General features: G+C 33.6%; 1 protein-coding gene across 6 annotated transcripts in view; it reads right to left on the bottom strand.

Moving 5' to 3' along the window:
- Positions 1-23,679, bottom strand: part of LOC105219932 (protein unc-13 homolog C) — a 97,674-nt gene that overhangs the window by 14,516 nt on the left and 59,479 nt on the right. For 3 of the 6 annotated variants that reach the window (XM_054235307.1, XM_054235306.1, XM_054235304.1), the window contains 2 exons: positions 13,093-13,234; positions 2,271-2,595 (listed from right to left, as the gene is read on the bottom strand). In XM_054235307.1, the coding sequence (XP_054091282.1) occupies positions 2,271-2,595; positions 13,093-13,234 (467 nt within the window). Of the gene's footprint in view, positions 1-2,270; positions 2,596-13,092; positions 13,235-23,036; positions 23,144-23,679 lie in introns of all 6 variants that reach the window. The other 3 variants (XM_054235309.1, XM_054235305.1, XM_054235308.1) reach the window with 2 other exon arrangements.

Raw genomic sequence — 23,679 nt, forward strand, 5'->3', positions numbered from 1 at the left:
CTGGCCCAGTGATAGAAACAAAATATGTACCAGATTTAATAGATTTTGCTGTAGTCAAAAATATAGATAGATTGCTAATAACAGCAGATACATGTACTGACTTATCTTCTGATCATTCTCCTGTACTAATAAAGTTATGCGAACAGCCCATGATAGTTGAGCCGAAAGTTTCTCTAACAACTCATAAAACAAACTGGTTGAAATATAGAAAATATATCAGTAGCCACATTAACATAGATTTAAAAATAAATACAGGAAGAGATATTGATAACAGTATAGAAGAATTTAATGATGTAGTAACTAATGCAGCTGTCTTGGCAACACCAAAAAGAAACATTAAGGTTTTTAGAAACATGACTAATAATGAAATAGAAAAGCTTGTGAACGAAAAAGGTGAGCTAGACGCGAATGGCAGATACATCGCTCTCCTTCTACTCAACTTCAACTGAAATCTGCTGTACGTAAGTTAAAAAAAGCGCTTAAACGCGAGGAAGAATTCAGCACTGAAAATTATATAAAGAAACTGTGTCCAAATTCTACCAAGCAAAACTCTCTTTGGAAAGCCCAAAATACTTTTAAGCCACCGGTAGATTCCAACATGCCTATAAGACAGTCAAATGGTAATTGGGCACGAAGTGACGAAGATATGGCAAATTGTTCTGCAAATCATCTAGAAAAGGTATTTCAATCAAATTGCCCAAAGAACAATTTTAAGTTGCCAATCATCCACAATACCGCAAACGAGTCGCTTGGGTCTATTAAGACTTCAACTACTGAAATTGTTAGTATCATAAAAGAGCTTAATCCAAAAAAATCGTCAGGCCACGATAATATTACTCCAAAAATGCTAATTGAGTTACCAAATATTCCTTTAACAGTGCTCTCCTTGCTCTTTAATGCAATTTGTAGTTTCGGATACTATTCTATTTCATGGGGAAAAGTCGCAAATAATCACGACAGGTAAACCTTGGAAAGACCTGACACAACCGTCTTCATACAGACCAATCAGTCTTCTACCCTGTCTTTCTAAAATATTTGAAAAAGTGTTACTATCCTTTCCTTCATGAAAATAATGTAATACCAACGCACCAATTCGGTTTTCGTGCAAAACATGGCACTGTAGAGCAAGTAAATAGAATAACTGACGAAATTAGTAAGGCATTCGAACATAGAGAGTACTGTTCTGCTATATTTCTAGATATGGCTCAGTCGTTTGATAAAGTGTGGCATGAAGGACTTTTGTACAAGATTAAAAAAAGTTTACCTTTCCAATTGAATAAAACCTTGGAGTCCTATTTAAAAAATAGAAAATTTGCTGTAAATGTAGGTGATTTTATATCTGATGAACGTTCAATAAGGGCTGGAGTACCACAGGGCAGTGTTTTAGGCCCAACTCTATACATTATATATATAGCTGATCTTCCAACTGCTAATAATGTTTTGACATCAACTTTTGCGGATGACACAGCTTTAGTGAGTCGTAACAAATGCCCCATTATAGCATCAAGAATATTAGCGAAGCACTTAAGTTCTGTCGAAGAATGGCTAGCAAACTGGCGTATAAATGTAAATGAACAAAAGTGCAAGCATGTTACATTTTCCCTAAGACCAAAAATGTGCGCGGCAGTAAAAATGAACAATATTTTAGTACCCCAATCGAACGAAGTTAATTATCTCGGTATTCACCTAGATAGAAGGCTCACGTGGAGAAAGCATATATCTAGTCAAATAACGTGCATGAAGATAAGTGCTGCAAATTTAAATTGGCTTTTAAATAAAAGCTCTAAACTTAGGTTAGACAACAAAGTGCTTTTATACAATGCGGCCATAAAGCAGATTTGGATGTATGGCATTCAACTGTGGCATCCATAAAGATCTGGGAATTCTCATGGTAATAAAAGAAGTAGAGGACAGCAGATTGAAATATTTATCGAAACTCCGTGATCACCCAAACCCATTGGCTAATGCTTTAGTACATTCCTGCGATCAAACACGCCTAAAAAGAAGGGATATGCCTGCGTACTAAAGAGCAACGTTTCACCAATACAGCTCAATCACTTGCTTGAGCTTGTCTAGTTTTTAAATAGATTTAAGATTTTATAACTTGTTGTTAGGCTTAAAAACAAGCAGATTCAATAAATAAGAAAATATTGAAAAAAAAAGTATAGCGGTAATTTAGAGTCAGAGGTTATTATTAATTTATATTGTCTGTTTGAATCACCTTCTCTTAAACCTAGTTGAAAACTGTTTCAAAATAATTGCGTACTCACCATACCGCCGTTCTCTTCGCATAAATAATGAAAAATGTTCTCATGCAAACATGTGTATTGTACATGATATGGTGCGACCTTTTCCTCGCCTTTAATTTCTACCGAAATGTGTAAGCGTATGGCGCCCGATACCGCTGATTTGTCTGTGCGTTTCTCCAGATTATACCAAACATCCATTTCACCGGACAGTGTGCGCACTTCGATGATGGTCTGACCCAGAAAGTCATCCGATTCGCGTGTTAACTTCTGACGCAATTTCGATTTCAGATCATTGTCCTCATCCCAGACGCGCACCTTTATCCGATCCGATGAGTTGTGACACTCGCTAAAATATGGTTGTGGTTGTTGATTGCAGTGACAGTGACATAATGGTACAAGTTTTTGTGAAGGAGTAATTTCAATTAATACTTTCAGCTTTTATTTTTGCATAAAAGATATAGGCATACACACAAACATACATTTATAGAAATAATGAATAAATATATTTATATTTAAGCAAACATCTTGTAACATTTGTTTTATAACATTTTGTGACCTTAATAACAATAAGTATAACAGTTATAATAATAATACATATGTACATACATACAGATTTGTTATCGGAAGCAGGTGCGCTAAAATATAATAATAGTAAGTAGGCAAGTGTGAAAATTTTCAAAAAATAGTTGAGTATTTGTATAGGTTTTCAACTAATGTAAATATTAGCGCAGCATTTGAATAAAAGTAATATTTCAGTTACATTTAATGTGAGGCGTAATTGCATAAAAAATATGAGAATATTATTTGCCACATTTCAATTGCGTATTTAAGCCAATTGAATGGCATTTTCTGGTGATTTACAGCTTATGGCATACAGTTCAACTTATGATCGACCCAACATGTCTATTTAACATATTCTTCCTTTTATAATATAGCGGATGAAATTTCAAGTGCATTCCATTTTAGTAGTTCTCAGTTATGAAATATAGATATAATATTAAAGTGACCTGACATATTGCCAGGAGTGAGGAAGGTTTTTGTTAAAAAAAAAAAATATATATTACAATGCACGACTGACAAATTTTCAAATCACAGCAATTACGGTTGTTTATTCATTTACCATATATCATACAGGTTGGATAGGCTGATTATGGCATACGGTATATCATAATCGGCCTTACCCTTACCTAATTGGTCTTGCGGCCAATAATTGCTAATGAATACGCCTAAAACTGTATGGAAAATTTACAAAAAACAGCAAGTATATGCAGCAGTGGAGCTTTTATCCAGTATCAGACACTGGACGTCATTCTCTATTTACTGCCTTGTTCTGTAAGCAACTGACAGCTTAGACTGAGGTGCTATAATAAGAGACACTCTAATATATGTACATAATAAGTTGCCATTCCTAACAAACAACATCGATTTTCGTAATCCGTCAAAAACAAAAATAATTTCGACTCTCAATATTGTCTTTCCAACCAGAGAGCAGTGTGTTAGGGCCAAGGTTAACAAAAACCCGGATTTGAGTACATATACAAATGGATCTAAACTAGTGGAACGAGTGGGAGGTGGTGTCTTTTCAAAAAAAGTAAACATCAAAATCGCCTACAGACTTCCAGCTGTTCCAGCTCCTCTCTAACAAAGCGGGTGCTAACAACAAGAAATATATTTATTTTTATAGACAGCCAGGCAGGCTTGAAATCAATAAAGTCTCTTAGAGTCTCAACGCAGATAGTGATAGAATCCCTTGAGCTATGCAATGGGTGCCAGGCCACAGTGACATTCCAGGGAACTGTGAAGCAGTCGAACTAGTCCGACTAGGTGCTTTACAAAAAAATTCCGATAGAGTGGGAATATACATGATTCTGACCATTTGTAGATCTTTAAACGCTAAACATGCTGTAGACATAGCTGAAACTCGATGGAAACAAGCAGACAAACATGGCCTGTATATAATAAGAGCCGCACATACCGTTTATTGATAATTAAAAGAAACAACTTAAGAACTCTAGTAGTGTTAACAGTTTATTAGCTGATTGTTAGGCATTCCAGTAGACTGAAGACATAATAAAATGACTATTGCAGAAGCTGCCACGCAGTAGAAGAGTAGGAGACAGGAAAGGACAGTAAGGCACAGGAGAAGAAAGACAACGAACGGTCACGATTTTCTTGACGTTGTCGCCGAAGTTGCATACAACAATATTCACATTGTGATGCAAAATGGCGGCTACTGGGCCACTTTTTGGCACTCTTGTGGGCGATGGTTATTCATGCAATTCATGTTATCAAGAACTTTGTATGAAAACAAATAGTCGACGTCTAAGATCAGGTGCAGATGAACATTTAATACTATTGCAATTAGGAGGGATAAATGTGGTAATTGAGATGTTGGCATTTTTAGTAGTTTTCAAAGTAACCTTTGTATGGGAGGTGGGCGTGGTTATAGTCCGATGGTTTAGTCCCATTTTTGGACTATATAAGAAAATGCCTGAAAAAACAACTTCTGAAAGTTTCGTTGATTTAGCTTTAGTAGTTTCCGAGATATATACAAAAAACTTAGTAGGGGCGGGGCCACGCCCTCTTTTCCAAAAAAAAATCACATTCAAATATGCCCCTTCCTAGAACAATCGTTTGTACCAAATTTTACTTTCATAGTTTAATTTATGGCTTAGTAATAGCACTTTATGTGTTTTCGGTTATCGCCAATTTGTGGGCGTGGCAGTGGTCCGATTTTCATTTTTGAACTTAGCCTTCTTATGGTGCCAAGGAAAACGTGTTCCAAGTTTCATTAAGATATCTCAATTTTTACTCAAGTTACAGCTTGCATGGACGGACAGACAGACATCCGGATTTGAACTTTACTCGTCACCCTGATCACTTTGGTATATATATCCCTATATCTAACTCGTTTAGTTTTAGGACTTACAAACAATCGTTATGTGGACAAAACTATTATACTCTCTTAGCAACTTTTGTTGCGAGAGTATAAAATGCATATGATTCCATAAACGTTAGTCAAGCATATTTGTTAGTAATATTATTATGTTATGAATATGGTGTCTCGACAATTGTTAGACTCAGAAAATTCAAATTGTAATATTTTTTTATTTTTTCTTCGTTCTTTAACTAGTTTTCTCCATTTGTTAACGACATATTTAAGCGGTCCACGGTAAGCACAAAATTCGAGTTTAAATTGTAACTTAACTTGATATGCCGACTTGTTTAAACGAAATATATGATTGTATAAAAATAAAATTAGCCTCGTTTTCAACGTCTGAACCCTAACCGCGGGGATAAAGGGATGTCCAACTTACTCACTTAGGCGCTCCAGGCGCCTCAAAATTTGCGTTTTTTATAACATATTGCATTATTACCAGATCAGACAAAATACTAATTTTTGGGCATTTAAATTAAAATACCCAACATTGACTACGCTAAATAATCTTTATATACTTAACGATTAATATAAATAATAACTATTTAAATCCCAACCGGTTTTCGAACTTTCAGTGGTAAATAAAGTAATAATACGTATCAACTGGCAAATAATAATTTTTTTATTTTTTTTTTCCGTGGAAAATTAAAATCCTGCTGCTGCAGAGTACAAAACATTTCTTCAAATACATTAAGATTTCGCGTTTCCATTTATATTTATTGTTCTTATAAGTTCTTATAAGTGATCTTGCACGATGGTTATAAATGTCTCCGTCGCATTATTTTTTGGCAATATTTCAATGTGGCCGTCCCTCTTTTTCCAATTGCGAAACGTCAAAACCTCCTCATCGCGACAAACTGTCAAAGTTTAGGTGGTTTTGACGTTTGATATTGCCCTCTCACATCCAGTGAGATGAGAGTTGTCCATCTCTTTATCTCTGCCTAACCGCTTAACTGACTGTCTTACTGACGTTTCAATTAAATTTTTAATTTCGAAAGTCAATATGTACACCATAATTTTTTGTTCTCTTGAATGCTTTTCGCGGTATATAGTCATCATGCTCTATTAGAGGCAACATGCTAAAGTTGTTTAAACAGTACAGGGATAATGATTTTGATGTGAAAAATGTAGAACGTGGAAGTCCACCTAAAAAGTATGAAGTCGCCGAACTGCAAGCACTATTGGTTGAAAATGATACTTGGAGTCAAAATCAAATGTCAGCTTTGTGAAATGTTGCACAACAAACAATATTAGACTATTTGAGAGCTATGGGAAAGACCCACAAGTGTGGAAAATGGGTGCAACACAAATTGACTGAAAAACAAGCAAGGAAGGGCTAAGTTCGGGTGTAACCGAACATTTTATACTCTCGCAATTTATTTATTTAACTTTATTTATATTATATAATACACAATTTGACCCACATATTCGTCATATATATTGTATAAAGTCCATTGAAAGTTGGAAACCATAATATTAGGTTAGAAGCACCGAGGTCCTCGTGTTCGATATATGGGGCCTTAAAAACCTATGGCCCGATTTCGGCGATTTTTAGAATAGTAAACATAGTTCTACACCGATTTTTTCACTAGTGCTTACTTTATATATTGTAAAGTAAGCGATACAGATCGTCTTCAAAGTTCTGGTATATAGGAAGTAGGCGTGATTGTGAAGCGATTTGATCTATTTTCACAACATATCATTGGGATGTAAGGAAACTATTACAAACCAAGTTTCATTGAAATCGGTCGAGTAGTTCCTGAGATATGGTTTTTGATCCATAAGTGGGCAACACCACGCCCATTTATAATTTTGTAAAAAAAAATCTGAGTGCAGCTTCCATCTGTCATTTCTTATGTGAAATTTAGTGTTTCTGACGTTTTTCGTTAGAGAGTTAACCCACTTTTCGTAATTTTCAACCTAACCTTTGTATGGGAGGTGGGCGTGGTTATTATTCGATTTCTTTCATTTTTGGACTGTATTAGGATGTGGCTAAAAAAACGACTGCAGAAAGTTTGGTTTATATAGCTCTATTGGTTTCCGAGATATTTACAAAAAAGCTATTTGGGGGCGGGGCCACGCCCACCTCCCCAAAAAAATTACATCCAAATATGCCCCTTCATAGTGCGATCCTTCATACCAAATTTTATTTCCATAGCTTTATTTATGGCTTAGTTATGGCACTTTATGTGTTTTCGGTTTTCGCCATTTTGTAGGCGTGGCAGTGGTCCGATTTTGCGAAATTTTGATTCATTTTCGAAAGCAACCTTCCTATGGTGCCGGGAAATAAGTGTGCCAAGTTTAATCAAGATATCTTAATTTTTACTCAAGTTACAGCTTGCATAGACGGACGGACGGACAGACAGATATTCGGACTGGAACTCCACTCTTCATCCTGATCACTTTGGTATATATAACCCTATATCTAACTCGTTTAGTTTTGGGTGTTACAAACAACCGTTATGTGAACAAAACTATAATACTCTCTAGCAACTTTGTTGCGACAGTATAACAAAAACAATTTATTTATTTTAAGAATCCTAAATCGAGACAATCATTTGTTAATGCGGGACAACCCTCCACATCGACTGCAAAAGCAGATCGATTCGGTAAGAAGCCAATGCTTTTTGGTTGGTGAGATCAGAAGGGTGTAGTGTATCATGAGCTTCTAAAACTTGGTGAAACTGTTAATAGTAAATAATAAAATAATAATCGTTATAGACAGCAAGTGATCAATTTGAATCACGCATTGAACGAAAAATGCGTCAGAAGACATGGAAAAGTAATTTTGTTATACGAGAATGCACCTGCACACAAACCAAAATCGATGCAGGATACAATTAATGTACTTGGCTGAATACCCGCCGTATTCACTAGACTTAGCCCCTTCCGATTACTATTTGCGCATCGGCTGATTAGCACTTCGATTCCTACGCAGCAGTCGAAAATTTAGTGAAAGTTTGGTTTGCTTTAAATGACGAAGTTTTCTATTGGCGTGGTATACACGAGTTGTCATAAAGGTGGACAAAATATGTCAAAAACAGTGGTCATTTGCATTGCCATTCAAAATTAGTATTTAATTTTCACCAAAAAAAATACACCTGGTATATCGCCAAATATATGTATGCATTTGATTGGCGTAAAAACCGGTCAGCCGGTTATAGCCGAATCGACGATAGCGCGCCACTCCTCTCTTTCCCTCGCAGTTCGGCTCCAGTTGGAGATCCCAAGAGTAACCAAGTCTCCCTCTTCCTCGGCTTCCTCCGGCGGGTACTGCATCGAACTCTTTCAAAGCTGCTGTCTTTTTATTCGCTGAACTATGTCAATGGCGTCATCGTTCCATCGTCTGTGGTACTCGTCGTTACCAATTTTCTGAGGACCATAAATCTTGCGCAAAATTTTCCTCTCGAAAATTCTTAGTGTCGTCTCATCGGATGTTGACATCGTCCACCCTTCTGCACCATAAAGCAGGACGGCAATGATAAGTGACAAATATACACACCTCACAAATTATGGCGCAATGCGGTCCTTTTGGGGAATATTGGTATACGAACTAATACAACCATGAGCAATTAGGTTAGAGTAGGGTTGCCTAACTGACAACTCCAAGGGTACGACAGCCAGAACTTTTATATGTGGTAACTAAACAAAAAAAAAAACATTTTCATTCATTTTCACAACCCCACATTCACCTGACCAAGTAGCTTTTCACACAAAAAGGCATGCATTATGTACATATGTTTACAAAGAAGTTGAAAATCATAACGTGGCAACACCGCAAATCATAGGAAGAAAATAGGCAACATAGCATGTGTTTTTACCTTCTTTAGTTTTTGCTAATGCAAATTTCTGTTTTCATATATTCTTTTTATTCCTACAGTGATGTTTAATAACTATGTGTCTTTTAATAACTGCTTAGAACATCCTTTATTGCTATAGTGACCAAAAACATTACTGACTCATTCCTTCATACACAATTCCACATTTCTATTGACCATAGCAACCTTGTAAAAAAAAATCCTAAAATGTCCACTAACGCATTTTGTGTTGTCATTTCCATTTTCAATAATTTTGCTATCTGCTTAGCTTTGAGCACCACATATTCCTTACGGTTTCTATAAACATCGGTTATACCACTTTAAAGAAGTATTCTCATCAGATTAGATTATATTAACAATTCAGGAACGCACTGCGACCTATGGGGTATTGTTTCCTCTCTTATTAGCACAATATACTATTCATCCCCGTCGCGTTAAGAAGCTTAATAGCATGGCTGTTGGATGCGATATTGTCGCTATGGCGATACAGAGCCCCGTAACCTAATTCCATTTCCTCGTGTTCGCCGGACAATAAAGCAGTAGATGCTCAGGCGTCTCCGTTATTTCATTTTGCAACACAGCATCGGCACGGATCCGACGAGCAGTTTCCTAGTTTGTGCAGTCGGCAGCTTAGTTCGCCAGCCAGTTAGTCCGCAAGTTCGTTGCTTTTTATACCTTGGTGTCCTATTACCCAGATCAAGATTAAACTGCTGCGAAGCCTGTGTGTTTCAATGCAGTCCAGAGCCAACCCCGAAGTAACCATATACTCAGTCCGATAAAAAGATTATGAAATATTTTAAGAGTAGTGAAAGTCGTGCTTAGTTTTTTAAATATTTTGAATAAACTATGTAACTAAAAACTTCGTAATATCAACAACATTTCTGAGGCGTTGCCTAACTGATAGTGAGTTTTCCATGAGTTGGAAACAAAACGATGCTGGAAGTGACAGCCTTTTCTACAATTTGGCAACGAATTGGCCAAATAAAGCTACATTTATGCCTTTACCCAAGTTGTCTATGTAGCTCACGCCTGATAAAACTCATTAAACAACTAGCATCTACAATTCTAGTTATGGTAGGAGCCTTGAGCGACACGGATGTCGTCGTCATGAACGCAGACGATGAAGACGGTCCCTCGTTGCTTTTCGCTTTAAGCTTCTGTAATCAGATCCGCTAGTCTCGGTGCCATATTCTTTTTGGTGGGCATCATAAAGTAGCGCGTTCCACAACTTTGAGAACAAGCAGAATATGCGTTTAGCATACTGTTTTCTCCCAAAAGAAGTTCGAACAAATCCAGTGCGGAGATCAGTGTAGCACTCCACTCGCTTGTAGCACTACCTCTGATGTCAGTGACGCCAGGCGGCTCCCAACGCCGCTATCTTCTTTATAAGTGATATTAAGGTTCACATATTTTGTTATGGTTGTGCTATCAGACAGTGCAACTAAATTCTTATGGATCGTGGTATCGTCTAATGTTTCGTAGCTTCATACTAAAATTTATTATGGAAAATACACTCGCAATAATTAAAATTATTTAGCAGACAAAAGATCTCGATCAATCAAAATATGTTTGTATTTTGTTCACGGACTGTGCAACATATTGTTTTATTTTGAGTGGCATTGGACATGTAAACAATTTTAAAAAAATATCTAAAGGAGGATGAGTAAACTACTTAAGAATCTAATAAGAATAGAGTTTTGGAACATTAAAACTGTACTTTGGTTCATGCATTTATTTATTGTAAATTCACAGGTTTGATTGTCTTCTTTTACACCAATAAATTCATTTTTCTTTTGAATTATTTCAAAATGTATTCAGTACTTTCGGATTACTTTCCGTACAATATTTATCAAACGATAACTTAAGTAAGTCTTGAAAATCTTTAAGTAACTTGATATTGGTTGGTTCAAAACGGCTAACGAATCGGATGTAGTAGATAAGCAAAGCGAAAGTGAATCACGCTCAAATAATCTGCGAAGCAATTGAACTAGCCAGCCTGGGTACCACCTTACAGTTAGATGTTAATAGAGAGGGGATTTACATACAACTGGCCACTTGTAGATATTTAAACGACAAACATGCTGTAGGCATAGCTGAATCTCGTTGGAAACAATCAATGACTTGCGCAACAAGCAGATAAATGTGGCCTGTGTGGAATAAGAGCCGCATATGATGACTATTGATATTTTAAATAAATGGCATAGGACCCTAGTAGGGGTGTTAACAGATCACTGTATGTTTGGGAGACACGCCAGCGGACTGGGGATTCCTTACAAAGATTACTGCAGAAGCTGCCAAGTAGTAGAAGAACCAGAAACCAGAAACTGGAAGGTGTGTTACTTCTATGCAGATAAAGCGCTGTATAAGAAAAGAATCGCAACTAGCGGACGCGGCTATGATGAGCCGGAATTTGCACATATCAAACTATGCGAATTACTTAATTTTATCCGAACTACAGGGTACTTAAAAGTGAGGGAATTCCAGTACCGATAGTCTCACAGTGGGCCTTCCAAAGGCCCAGTTGTGTCGACAGACAACCACTCAGCCGCTGAGGTTAGACGTGTTTTTATGAGCTTGGCGATTTTCGTTTGTTGAAAGCTCAAACTTCATTGCTTGTTCATGAATTCTTCAATACTGTAACGAAGTCCCAGTCTGCTTATATTCCCCAGATACGACTATGTGTGCCTTTTTGCTTTTTCCAAAAATTAAGAGCACCTTAAAGGGATGTCGTTCTACGAGCTTAGATGAAAGGGCTGAAAGAGCCAAAGGCTATACCAAAAATCAAGTTTGAAAAATGTTTCTGCGCTTGGAAAAAACGCATAATACCATTTTAAAGGCGACAACATTAATGTGAACTAATGCATTTTTTGTCCAAAAAAAAAACAAAAATACCGTTATTTTTACCTCAAAGTACTGAAGCTAGTTGCATTCGCATAACTAATGTGCTCGCTGCTCTCAAAATCGGCTCGTCAGCTTGATAAATATTACTTTATAACCATTTTAATTATTTGGAGCTGCTCCAAACCGTTGATACCGTTAGATGTACAAAGCTATTATACACTGTGCATCAACTCTATATACATATATTTATTATTATATCGCTTTATATATAAAATTCTGCTGTATAGTTGTATGTCACCGAACTCCTTCTCAACGGCTGGAACACTTTTGTGTGAAATTTTTTGTGTTTCAGCTGAATGCGAGCATGGTTTGTAGCTACCAATTTAAAATTAAAATAGTTATTATTAATTTATAAATTTTTTTGAGGTTTTATATTGACCAAAAATAGTTGGTGCCATTATTATTGGGTTGAAACCGCCTACAATTGTTATGGAAAATTTAGTTTAGAAAATGTTTTATAATTGTCTGTCGCTACTGTCGGTGCCCAAATCTAAAGTGAAACCTCTTTTGGACGGACACTCATCGCATTCGATTTTTGTCGGCTCAAGTGCGGTGTTCGTCTTAGAGTCCGTTAGTAGAGGTTTCTCTATATACATATATTAGTTGCAATTATTTTATCATGTATGTTTCATTTCATACTTGGTTTAATAACCTAATAGCTTGATATAATATGCAGGACAACACCTGTTTGGGTGCGCTAGTCTATATATGTATATACTTTTTTAATATACATATATAATTTTAAATATTCAAATTTTGTTTTTGATATTTATACAATTTTTTTTATCAATATATTTCAGTTACTGTTCTGTTATGTACAGCTCTACTTCTACTGTACGAACGCCACTGGCATTATTGGTAATATGCACTTGGCAATATATTCCGATATTTTCTTTGTTGTTGCACGTTATAATTATAAGTGCGTTTGGTGCGTTAGAGTACATTTGTGAGAAAAACGTGTGTATACTGTTTACATACATGCAGTTCACTGTTTCGTATTTATACTTAGAGTAAATATAGAGTCATGTACAATTTGTTAGAAAGCACATATTAAATGACATACAAACAAATGAAATAAAAACGAAAAAAAAACAAAAAAAATCGCAGGCATACATGTTAACAATCAAGGATATTTATTACTGACATACAGGTAGGTAAGGTAAACAGACAGACATTATGTACTCACAAGTGAAACTTCTCATTCCACACAGGATTTAACTCCTGTGGCATTGTACGTGTACGCTTTTTCACCTTGCTAACTTGCACCGTCACATAGGGATCACTGGTACCGCTTTTATCCTTCGCTATCAGGCCTTGAGCACATATCACTGTAGAATTACATATACATAATTTTTTTATTTTAAACTGCTATTATCACAAATTGTTTACTTGTGGATACACATTTTCGTTTCATTATCAATAATCGAAAATTAAAATTATATATGCGTATAAATATAAATAGAGGTATATGTCTGCGGGTTTATAAAATAAGAATAGTATTCACTAATAAGTAGTAGTATATGTAGTAAGTGTTTTATTTAAGCGCAATTGGTTAAATATATAAAGAGTAAGGGTGCGTTGTGAGAAAGGGTTGGGGATATACAGATGAATGTGTTCAATGTATTCAGTGTGTGTATATGTATATGCAAGTTGGTGAGATCGTTTTTCGTATGTAGTATAAAATACCGGTATGTCTATATGCATGTGATATAACGTTATTTAGTAAGTAGTCATATATATATTTATGATAAATATGTATGATTAGTGGGAAAATACATACGTTGCTAATGAGTACTTTTTAAATATACACAGAGTTTTGAAAATTAAGTAGCAATTTTTGAAAAGAAATTAAAATTTTATTTAATTTAGTTTTTTGAAAAATTGTAATTTAAAATTAATATTTTTTTAATGACAATTTTAAATTAAATTATTTTTTTTATGAAAATTTGTTAATTAATTTTAAATTAACTTAATTAAATTATTATGATTTAGTGCAGCCTCATTGCGATACCAAACATATTTTTCCACTGACTATTTACAATATATTTTTATACAGTGTTATTTTTTCTTTGTACAATGTGTATACATATATAATAAAACAAAATATATTGCTGTTATTATTGCAAATAACAATTTGAGGAACATATAAATACTTATGTTGTTTGATGTATGATAATAATAAATTTGTGTTTGGTTATGCTAGTTAAATAATTTGAAAATAATAGATAATTGTTACGTGAGAAAGGAAATTAGAAAGAGAAGAGACATAATAACAGTTAGGAATTTGGTGCAAGGCGCGAATTAGTTTTTACTACTTATTTATTATTTTCTTATGATTTTTTAATTTTTTTATTGTTTTTTCTTACTTTCTTATTTTTATTTTTTTTTTTTAATTTTTTATTTTTATTTTTTTTAATTTATTATGCTTTTTCACTATTATTTTGTACTATTTTTTATTTTATTATTTTTTATGGTTATTTTACTTACTTATTATTTTTTTATTTTTTATTATTTTTAATTACTTTTTTTTAGTATTTTTATTATTATTTTTAATTGTTAATTTTTAATTATTTTTTTATTATATTTTTTACGGCATTTTTAACGAACGTATAACATATCTTATATATATTTCATATATATATTATAAATCTGCTGCACAATTTGCGATTGTCACTGTTTTATATTATGTAGCATATAAAAATTAAACAAAATTGTATAAATGCAGATGTATGTTACGCACAATAAAATAGCATTAATTGTCAGCACAAAAATTGCAATCAAAATTATTTTTTTTTCTTTGTTTCTATTTTATTACACGCAACTGTATGTAGTAAACGCTAAACTGTTGCCCGCGCTATTTTCGCACAGTTTAGTTGTGTTGGCACGTATTAATAATAATGGTATTAATAATAATGAATGTATAATGTACTAATTAATAGTCATGAAATTTGTGGGAAAGGAAAGCAAAGCATTAATAGAAATTTAGACCCCACACTACTTGGTAGGTACAATTTTGGATAACGCTTAAAGATTATATACCAAATAAACGTATACGAAAGTAGCTGGTTTTTGTATAATTATACCTAAGTTTAACCGTTAACTTATATTTAGGATAAACTAACTTATAGTTAAAGTATTAAATTATGCACAAGATCATCATCATCTGCTCTAAAATCTCAATTTTCCGAGAGAGTGAGAGCTTATTGCACGCCATACGTCTAGAGTTGATGACAGGGAAAGCTGAGGTTCGAGCCAATTCAGCCATAAAAATTGTACGCAGAAATTCTTTTTGAAAACAGAGAAATAACGACCAGATCAAGGATTTATTCAAGATGAGCCTCACATGACCGACGGGGTCAACTGGTCATCTTTTGATCACGCACTTTAAGCAAAATAGGAATTAGTTGAAACATTTTTCATTGTTGAATAAGTTTTTAATAAGGCAAACAACAAAATCTACGCAACAAAAATGTTCAATAACGCAAAAAAATATTATTACAAGGTTCAATGTGGTCACTTTTCAACTGGGGTAATGGTTTTAGGAGTCTCCAGTTTGTTTTAGAAGACGTAGCTATTAATTTGAAGTAGTGCTATAAAAATTTAACTGCAGTTTATGGTATGGAAGTCCAGATTTGAGTTAATTGGACTACAGTTTGTAGTCAGAGTTGAAAATAATGGATGTCGAGTACCACACAGAAATTTGCATAACTTTAGTTTGAGCGACATCGTCAATTTTAATAGAAGCTGTGCGTGCTGCTATTGATCAAAGTGTGAATCGTTTGAGGGCTTCCATCAGGTCAAGAGTTAATTATGAAGCGATGTATAAGAGGTAGATGCTGTGAAGTATGGTTAGATACAGATCCTTCAAACCGAAGGTGAAACGCAGTGGGTCTGCCGAACTCTTCGCCCACAGTAAAACTCACCTCTCCTTAGTTGTACCGGTGTTAACTTGCCAGTGTACAAACGGAATTCATGCTGTAAGGTTAAAAATCTTACCCGATGTCCCGACTTTGCGAGAACAAGAAAAATATTTCTTTCTTTTTTTCTTTTTGGAACAACCGCCTGAAGTAGTATAGTACAGAAGTGGAAAACCTCTGAAGATTTGTAGTAAGTTCAGAGCGCTATGTCGAATCCTAATACCTATTCAATGCAGGGGTTCCTGGCTTCACAAACCACAGTCTTTCATAGTCTACGTGTGTTTCCCTCTGCGGAACAGCTTTATAAGTTAACCTAACCTTGCAAGGTTTCTTTGTTAATATTAATGATAACCATGTAATATGGCGATATGCTTAAGAAAACATATCTGATATTTCAATAATTCACTTAAGAGATGCCAGGCTAATACAGGCATTTATATACGTAAATTCTCCTGATAAAATTAAAAGTTCAAAAAACAAAAAAACGGTTATCAATACTTAAATCTTAGCACTAATCTATAATAATGTAAGTATATATATTTGTTTAAATTTATTTATTTCTATATAAAAAAAATACTTGTGGTAGAAATATTCGATTTGATATGAAACGAAGTGAGCCACATATAATTTGTAAGTGCATTTTCTACGTTTTATTTATTTTTACAAAATTCAGTATTTCAAGGAAGAAAGAAGAAGAGAAAAAACGGGAGCATTCTCTCTAATATGTTTTTTATTATTATTTTTTAATTGAATAAAGTTTTCTCCATTGCTGTAAAAATAGTTTTTTCAAAATTTCGGAAATTTGCTAAAGTATTATAATACGAATTTTTCAAACACAAGAAAATTTTGATTTAACTTAAAAGATTGCTAGAAAGTTGATTGATAGCTAAATCAATTCGCAAAATAATAAATAATAATATTATAAAATGGCCAATTCTATATTGTTACAACAATACATATTTAGAAAACCTTAAGAAGTTTCATACTGCATACCAGGATACACTGAACATTGTACGATATATAAAAATATTAAGAAAAATAGAAATAAATATGAAAAATAAACGAATATAGATACTTTTGTCGTATCTTTTTAGGGTCGCTGAATGCGAACAGGGGTTTGACTAAACACACAAAAAACCCAACCGCTTTTTGGAAAAATTCATCGGATTCACTTGAAACTCGCTACTCGGGGATTTTCGGCGTCGCTGATTACGAATTTGACGTAACTTATCAATAATTCAATATGGCGGTCGTTTTTTGAAAAAAAATGCAACGGATTCGCTTGAAACTCGTCACTCGGGGTTTTCGGAGTCGCTGATTACGAAACCGGTATCCGGTTTTAAAAATTTAAATTGGCGAATCCAATATGGCGAACGTTTTTTTGGAAAAATTCATCTGAATCGCTTGAAATTCGCTACGCGGAGTCGCTGACAAAATGAGGTAATGGTCCCTAGCGAACTTAAGTCTTTGAAGCAAGAATTAAAGAATAAAATTGTTATTATTTTTTTAGTATAAATTTGTGGACGGACAGACGGCAAATAAATAATGAAATAAAAATTAAATTATTTAAATATTATACATCGCAAAATGTGTCTCTATACATACATATGTACGGTATATACTGGTATTGCAAGTAAGTATGAGATGCATTTTGCATATGATCGGTATGTGAGTGGTATGTTAGTGTTGCTAAGGAATCAGTGATAAGAAACATAGTTAACGTTAACTTTATAAAGAACATTTTGTCTTACTATATGTTTTCAATATATAAATAAGCTTAAATATCAATTCCATTACCACATTCACTCAACATTTAGAACATATTTAAATATGTAGAATGCTTTTTTAAGGCCTGTAAATATTATATATATATATATATATTATAGATCATTGCGAGGTTTTCATAAAAGAAAATTTGTGTGTTGTGTCAACCAAACATATGAAACAAAAATTCAATCTATAGAGTAAAGCACAAACAGCTATATAAAATGAGAGACTATAATAAGTGACAAATAAGGACATTAGTAGCACACAATTAAGCACACAAAAGTTCGTTATTGTATATATTGTTGAACTGATGATTCTATGTTTTCTTAATATTAATTGAATATGATAACAGCAGTCTTCTGAAAAGTTTCCAGTTTGTCTGGTTCAGGCAGTAGTATCGGCCGCATACAAATTAAATCACTTGAAACATCAGCTTATATGAAAATTATATCGTTGTATACAAGCAGACTCTTGAACTGAAAGCTTTACTTACTTAGAAAACGTTGTTAGAAAATTTCAATTTTTCTTTGTCTAAATCATAATGTAATTGACAAATTTCTTTTTTTTATAATAAACTTAGTCGCAAATTAATGTTCGGGCATTGTTTCAAAGTTCTCAGATACTACATCTGATACAGAATATCACTTGTCATCTCAATGCAAGTTATCAGCGAACCCATTTTGCTGGGAAATGAAAGAACTGTGTTTTTGTTTTTAATTACATAATTGGAAACCACTCCAGCATTGGATTATGCAGAAAAGCACGCCTTCAATTCTCGCTAGAAATACGTTGCAATAATACAGTTTTTATGTCTGAATTTAAAAATCTCCAATGTGATTCTTATGAATTTAAATGGGTAGTAAATCACCTATACTTTGAAATCAAGAATGAAGATGATAAGAAATATTCATGCAAAAATGTTGTGAACCGAAAAATTTACACCTTGCTAGTATATATGTCTGTATATACAGTATATAGAGTCCTATGGTTCCACCTTCGGCATAGCGTAAACATATTAATTCCAGTCATTGTATAGAAAACGTAGAAATTACTTTTACACTATATGACAATTTCCATTGCGGTACAGTACAGCCCGTACATTAAAAACTTTTACAAGGTAAGCTGGGCAGTACAATTCGACAAAGTTCATTTCATATTTTATTGGCTGAGAAATTAGCGCCTGTATAATATATGTACAGTGAAACCTTCCACAACCGGACACTAACAGCTCGATCAGCAAAAAGTCGTCCGAATAGTGGCCTTGTTGGCTTTAATTTAAAAGCTTTTTTAAAGCCGTTAACGTTGATATGGGAATAACGTCACCAAAAATTAATTGTTTCCATCATTAAGTTGTCCTATGAAGCCTTAATAAAATGTATTTGGAGGCTGTCAAATATTAAAAAAAAATAATTAAAATGTCTTCACTCTTGTTAAAATATGTGTGCTAATTTTACATCTGTAGTGAAATATATAATTCTGTATAATGCTCTGATACAGGGGCTGACAAACGGGTGTTCTATTAGCAGGTAGGAAGGTCGCATTAATGTTATTAAGTTCAAAATCTGGAGAGCTGGTTGTTGGAATATTGGCTTCTAAGGCCAAGCTTTAGTAGAGAGGCATCCAAGCTTTCGGAATTAGTTACTCTACCTTTATTTCAATTATTTTTCTTCATTATCCGCAAATTAGATCTTCACGTCCGCTTATCAGAGGTTTTTTTTTGGTTTTCTTTACACTTTCGTTCAGTAACTCAAGTTTCTTGGGCGTACCGAGAGGTCTGCGTCCGCTTACAAGAGCTGATAAAAATAAAAAGTAGTAAAAACAAGTAAGGAAAGGCTAAGTTCGGGTGCAACCGAACATTTTATACTCTCGCAATTTATTGAAGAAATTGTATTAAGATAATACGCAAACATATTAGGGCTGAGGTAGTTCCTGAACCTTCTGCTATTCCTTCTGCTATTTCTTCTGCAAAATTTAGTGTTTCTGACGTTTTACGTTAGTGAGTTAACGCAACCTAACTTTCGTATAGGAGGTGGGCGTGATTATTATCCGATTTCAACTATTTTCATGGTATGTGGTGGGGGTACGTAAGAAAACCGACTGCAGAAAGTTTGGTTTATATAGCTTTATTGAGTGGGCCACGCCCATTTCCCCAAAAAAAATTACATCCAAATATGCCCCTTCCTAGAGCGATCCTTTATTCCAAATTTTACTTTTATAACTTTATTTATGGCTTAGTTATGACACTTTATAAGTTTTTGGTTTTCGCCATTTTGTGGGCGTGGCAATGGTCCGATTTTGCCCATTTTCGAAAGCAACCTCCTCAGGGAGCCAAGGAATACGTGTTCCAAGTTTCGTTAAGATATCTCAATTTTTTCTCAAGTTATCCGTTGCACGGACAGACAGACATCCGGATTTCAACTCGTCTCGTCATCCTGATCATTTTGATATATATAACCCTATATCTAACTCGTTTGGTTTATGACTTACAAACAACCGTTATGTGAACAAAACTATAATACTCTCTTAGCAACTTTTGTTGCGAGAGTATAAAAAGTCATAGAGTGTTCTGGCGTTAGTGTGGAACTTGTTCCGAAAATGCAACGTAAAACTTGGTTTCTAAATTTTTGGCAGATTAATAGAGTGGTTTATTATAGATTTGGCGTTTTCCAAAGGCAATAATTTCTTTTCCATAAATTGTTAACGAATCATCTGAAAAAATCATTGAAATTTGTGGTTAACTGTTTGCTGTTACAAGTTTTTCGTATGGTAAATAATTGTGTTGAAAAGTCAATAATACACTGAATATCCATTTTTACAAATTGTTGTTTTGATAACTACGCAGCGATACAGTTTTATGCTCTGTCTAGACCGATGTGAGCGCTTACTCACCTTCTATTGCAAGATATCCTGATTTTTATTCTTATTTATTTTATTTTATTTATTTATATTATTTGACATATGTCTAAGTTTATTTATTCACAATCTATCTAATTTGTTCATATACACTCCTCATCAATAGGTTAGACGCACCCGTTCTTACAATAGTATTCAGAATAGATCTTTGATTTTGGAATCAATTAAAAAATGTACATATGCAAAATCAATTCAATGAAGGCATATTATTCAAAAGATTTAAAAAAAATTAACAGAAATGTGTTTTCAAACATTTTCTTAGATCAGTTTAAAATAGGGCGTGTTTTTCTTGGTCGCTAATATACGCACACGCTTAAAGTAAATAGTGCTTTGACAGAAAAAAAGGCTTATTTTTAACTATTATTTTTAGCGATTGTAAATATTACACTTTTTGGGATAAAATGAAAAATATTTTCAGTAAAGTGTGATGCTTCCTTTGTTTGCAATAGCTTCATAAATGTATACGTTCCGTCCATGTATGATGGAGGCAATCTCTGTAATTTAGCGTAAGATTTGTCCAAGCAAGTATAATAGCATCTTTAGACAGCCAAATAAATTTATCAATTTAAATATTTTTTGAGAAACCCTTTTTTGCCGTTTATAGTTGGTAAGTTTCATCAGCTGATTAAACATCTACCGTAACTTTTTTTATCGAAAAATTTAGCCAATCGCAGACAAAGAACGTAAATCGTACGTCTTTGTCGCAGAGTTGCATTTGATTTTCAAGTCGATTTAAATTCAATTTAAAATAAATGGAGATTGTATTTTGTATGGTAAATCGATCTTAATAAGAGTTTAAATCGAGCAGAGGCCGGTAAATTGAACAATTAGCTCCTGTCTAAAAACGCTATAATTGCTACAATTGATGTTAATTTGCCGTCGTATTGCTTTCCTACTTCCTAAACTCTCCATGTCACAAACTTTCCTGTCACAAATGTTCTCTATTACGTTCGGAGTATATGATGGCCAAGTCATAAAATTAACGTTTTGACTCGACTTAACTAATCGAGCGTTATGAATCGGAGCATTCATTATCTTGTTGAAAAATTATGAAAAAACTGATTGAAATATTGTTTTGAAACGCTTTTCTGTTCAATTGAAATAAAATCACTTTCAAGAAGTATACTTTTACGCGTTTCAATAGGATCATTTTCTTATTTTTCCTTCAAATATTGCTAAAAAAAACAATTGATTTTTTAATTTTCAGTTTTTATGCATGACAATGATTGCTCTGTTTTGCACAAGACAAAAAAACATGAAGTGCGTCTAATTCAATGACCGACTGAAAGCCTGTGACCAAGCTTCTCAAGTCTTCGTATGCATAGTTATGCTTTCACATGCCAATCAAATATGAGTTGTTTTTATAGAACAAGGTTTGAACATACATAATATAACGATTTTAGTCAACTAAAACATATCTGATAGTATACCGAACAGGTTACTGGAAGGAAAAATGGGTACGTCTAACCTATGACCAGCAGTGTACCAGTATACTTGAAAACTTTTCGATTTTAAAATACGTGGATGAATAGATAAATCCATATATTTCAATGTTTAAAATTAAATTATATATACATACATATTTCCTTGTAGAAATATACCAACTTGTTTTGGGTTTGTTGCGGTTAAGTACAGCTAAAACTAAGAAACACACAGAAATCACAGTGTGTACCCTTTAGTGAATCGCAGCGTATGTTCTATAATACAAGTGAAAGTGTATAATATAAGGATGCCCCTTTGCGTTTATTTATAGTTCGGGAAATATTAGAAATATTAGAGAAATAGCAGTCATTTAGAGTAAGAGCGACAGTTAGGCAGAGAAAGTGCATGAAATTGTACTAAAAAATAATAGAAAGGCGTAGAACCAAAAGATCCAAAAGTAGAAAGGGACGAGTTAGCTACGGCAAGATGTGTGGAGTATAATTTTGTAGCCATTTGCGCAAGTTGCTTTGTGCAGTGAAAATAAACTGGAAATTGTACTAAGTAGAAGTAGTGAGCTGAGTCGCTGAGAAACCGCGATAGTTCAGTTGTGTGAAAATTAGTATTGTTGCAAGTATATTTTGCACTAGTTAAAGAACTGTTTTTAGTTTGAGCGCATTCAACGTACATATAGTATAATGCTAAATCCACTTTTACACCAACATCATATATACAAACATATTAAATGAATATAGATAGCAAAATGTCTCGAAAAATCAGTAGTAAAACAAACAACAATTCAACTAGTAGGTTGTTAAAAGACATGTTTTATAGAATTATACATATTTGTTTTTGTACATATCAACTTTGTGATCAACTATTATAATAATAGGCTTGGATGATTGGTACAAATGTGTTTGAATGATGGGGTTGGTGGCAGGGGGTAAGTTAGTTATTAGTGATAGGGACTTTACAGGTTCAATTAGGTAATTTAATTTTAAGATTAGATTTTTTTCTCCCACTTAAGCGTCTTTGTTGTGCTACTTTATTTAAATAGATAGATATATATATGTCCATACATATATTTTGATTTTTTGTTTGCTTTGGTGTGTACCTGTAATTGTTAACTTGCATGACCATTTGGATGTTCCCTCAACAGTTGCGAGTTCGGCTTGTTCTAATGAATCTATGTGTGTATCTGGATCCACACCAAATGTCATCCTTCAAAAATTATAAGTATTCATAAATTTGATTTCACAAAATAACCAGTATAAGTAAAACAAAGATTGGTGATAGCGGTTTAACACAATTATAAAAAGCTACATACTTTTTCAATTTCGATTTCAATATGAGTAGGTAAAAGCAAATTAGTAAAACGAAACACAGAATAAAAAACACAAAAATATAATAAAAAAAATGTAATTCATTTCTGTGTTTTATAACTCATATTTTGTTATTATTAAAATTATTTATTTAACCCTTCTGCACAAATTGAGATTGTGCCCCTCATAAACAATTTGTGGGTCAATATGACCCAATAGCAAAAACACGTCAGTATGGTAAAATTATAATGGCAAACTCATTTTTTTATTATTCAAACATAAAATTAACAAATTCAAAATTGTTTTCAATAGGAGTCAGTAAAAAATACATAAATTCTGACAATTTATACACATAACTGCCTTTACACTATGTTGTTTGCATATAAATTTCAAGCATTTATCGCAACGAACTGAATGCTTGTTGGAGTTTTTAGT

Source organism: Zeugodacus cucurbitae, chromosome X (assembly GCF_028554725.1).
Source record: "Zeugodacus cucurbitae isolate PBARC_wt_2022May chromosome X, idZeuCucr1.2, whole genome shotgun sequence".
Lineage (NCBI taxonomy): Eukaryota > Metazoa > Arthropoda > Insecta > Diptera > Tephritidae > Zeugodacus > Zeugodacus cucurbitae.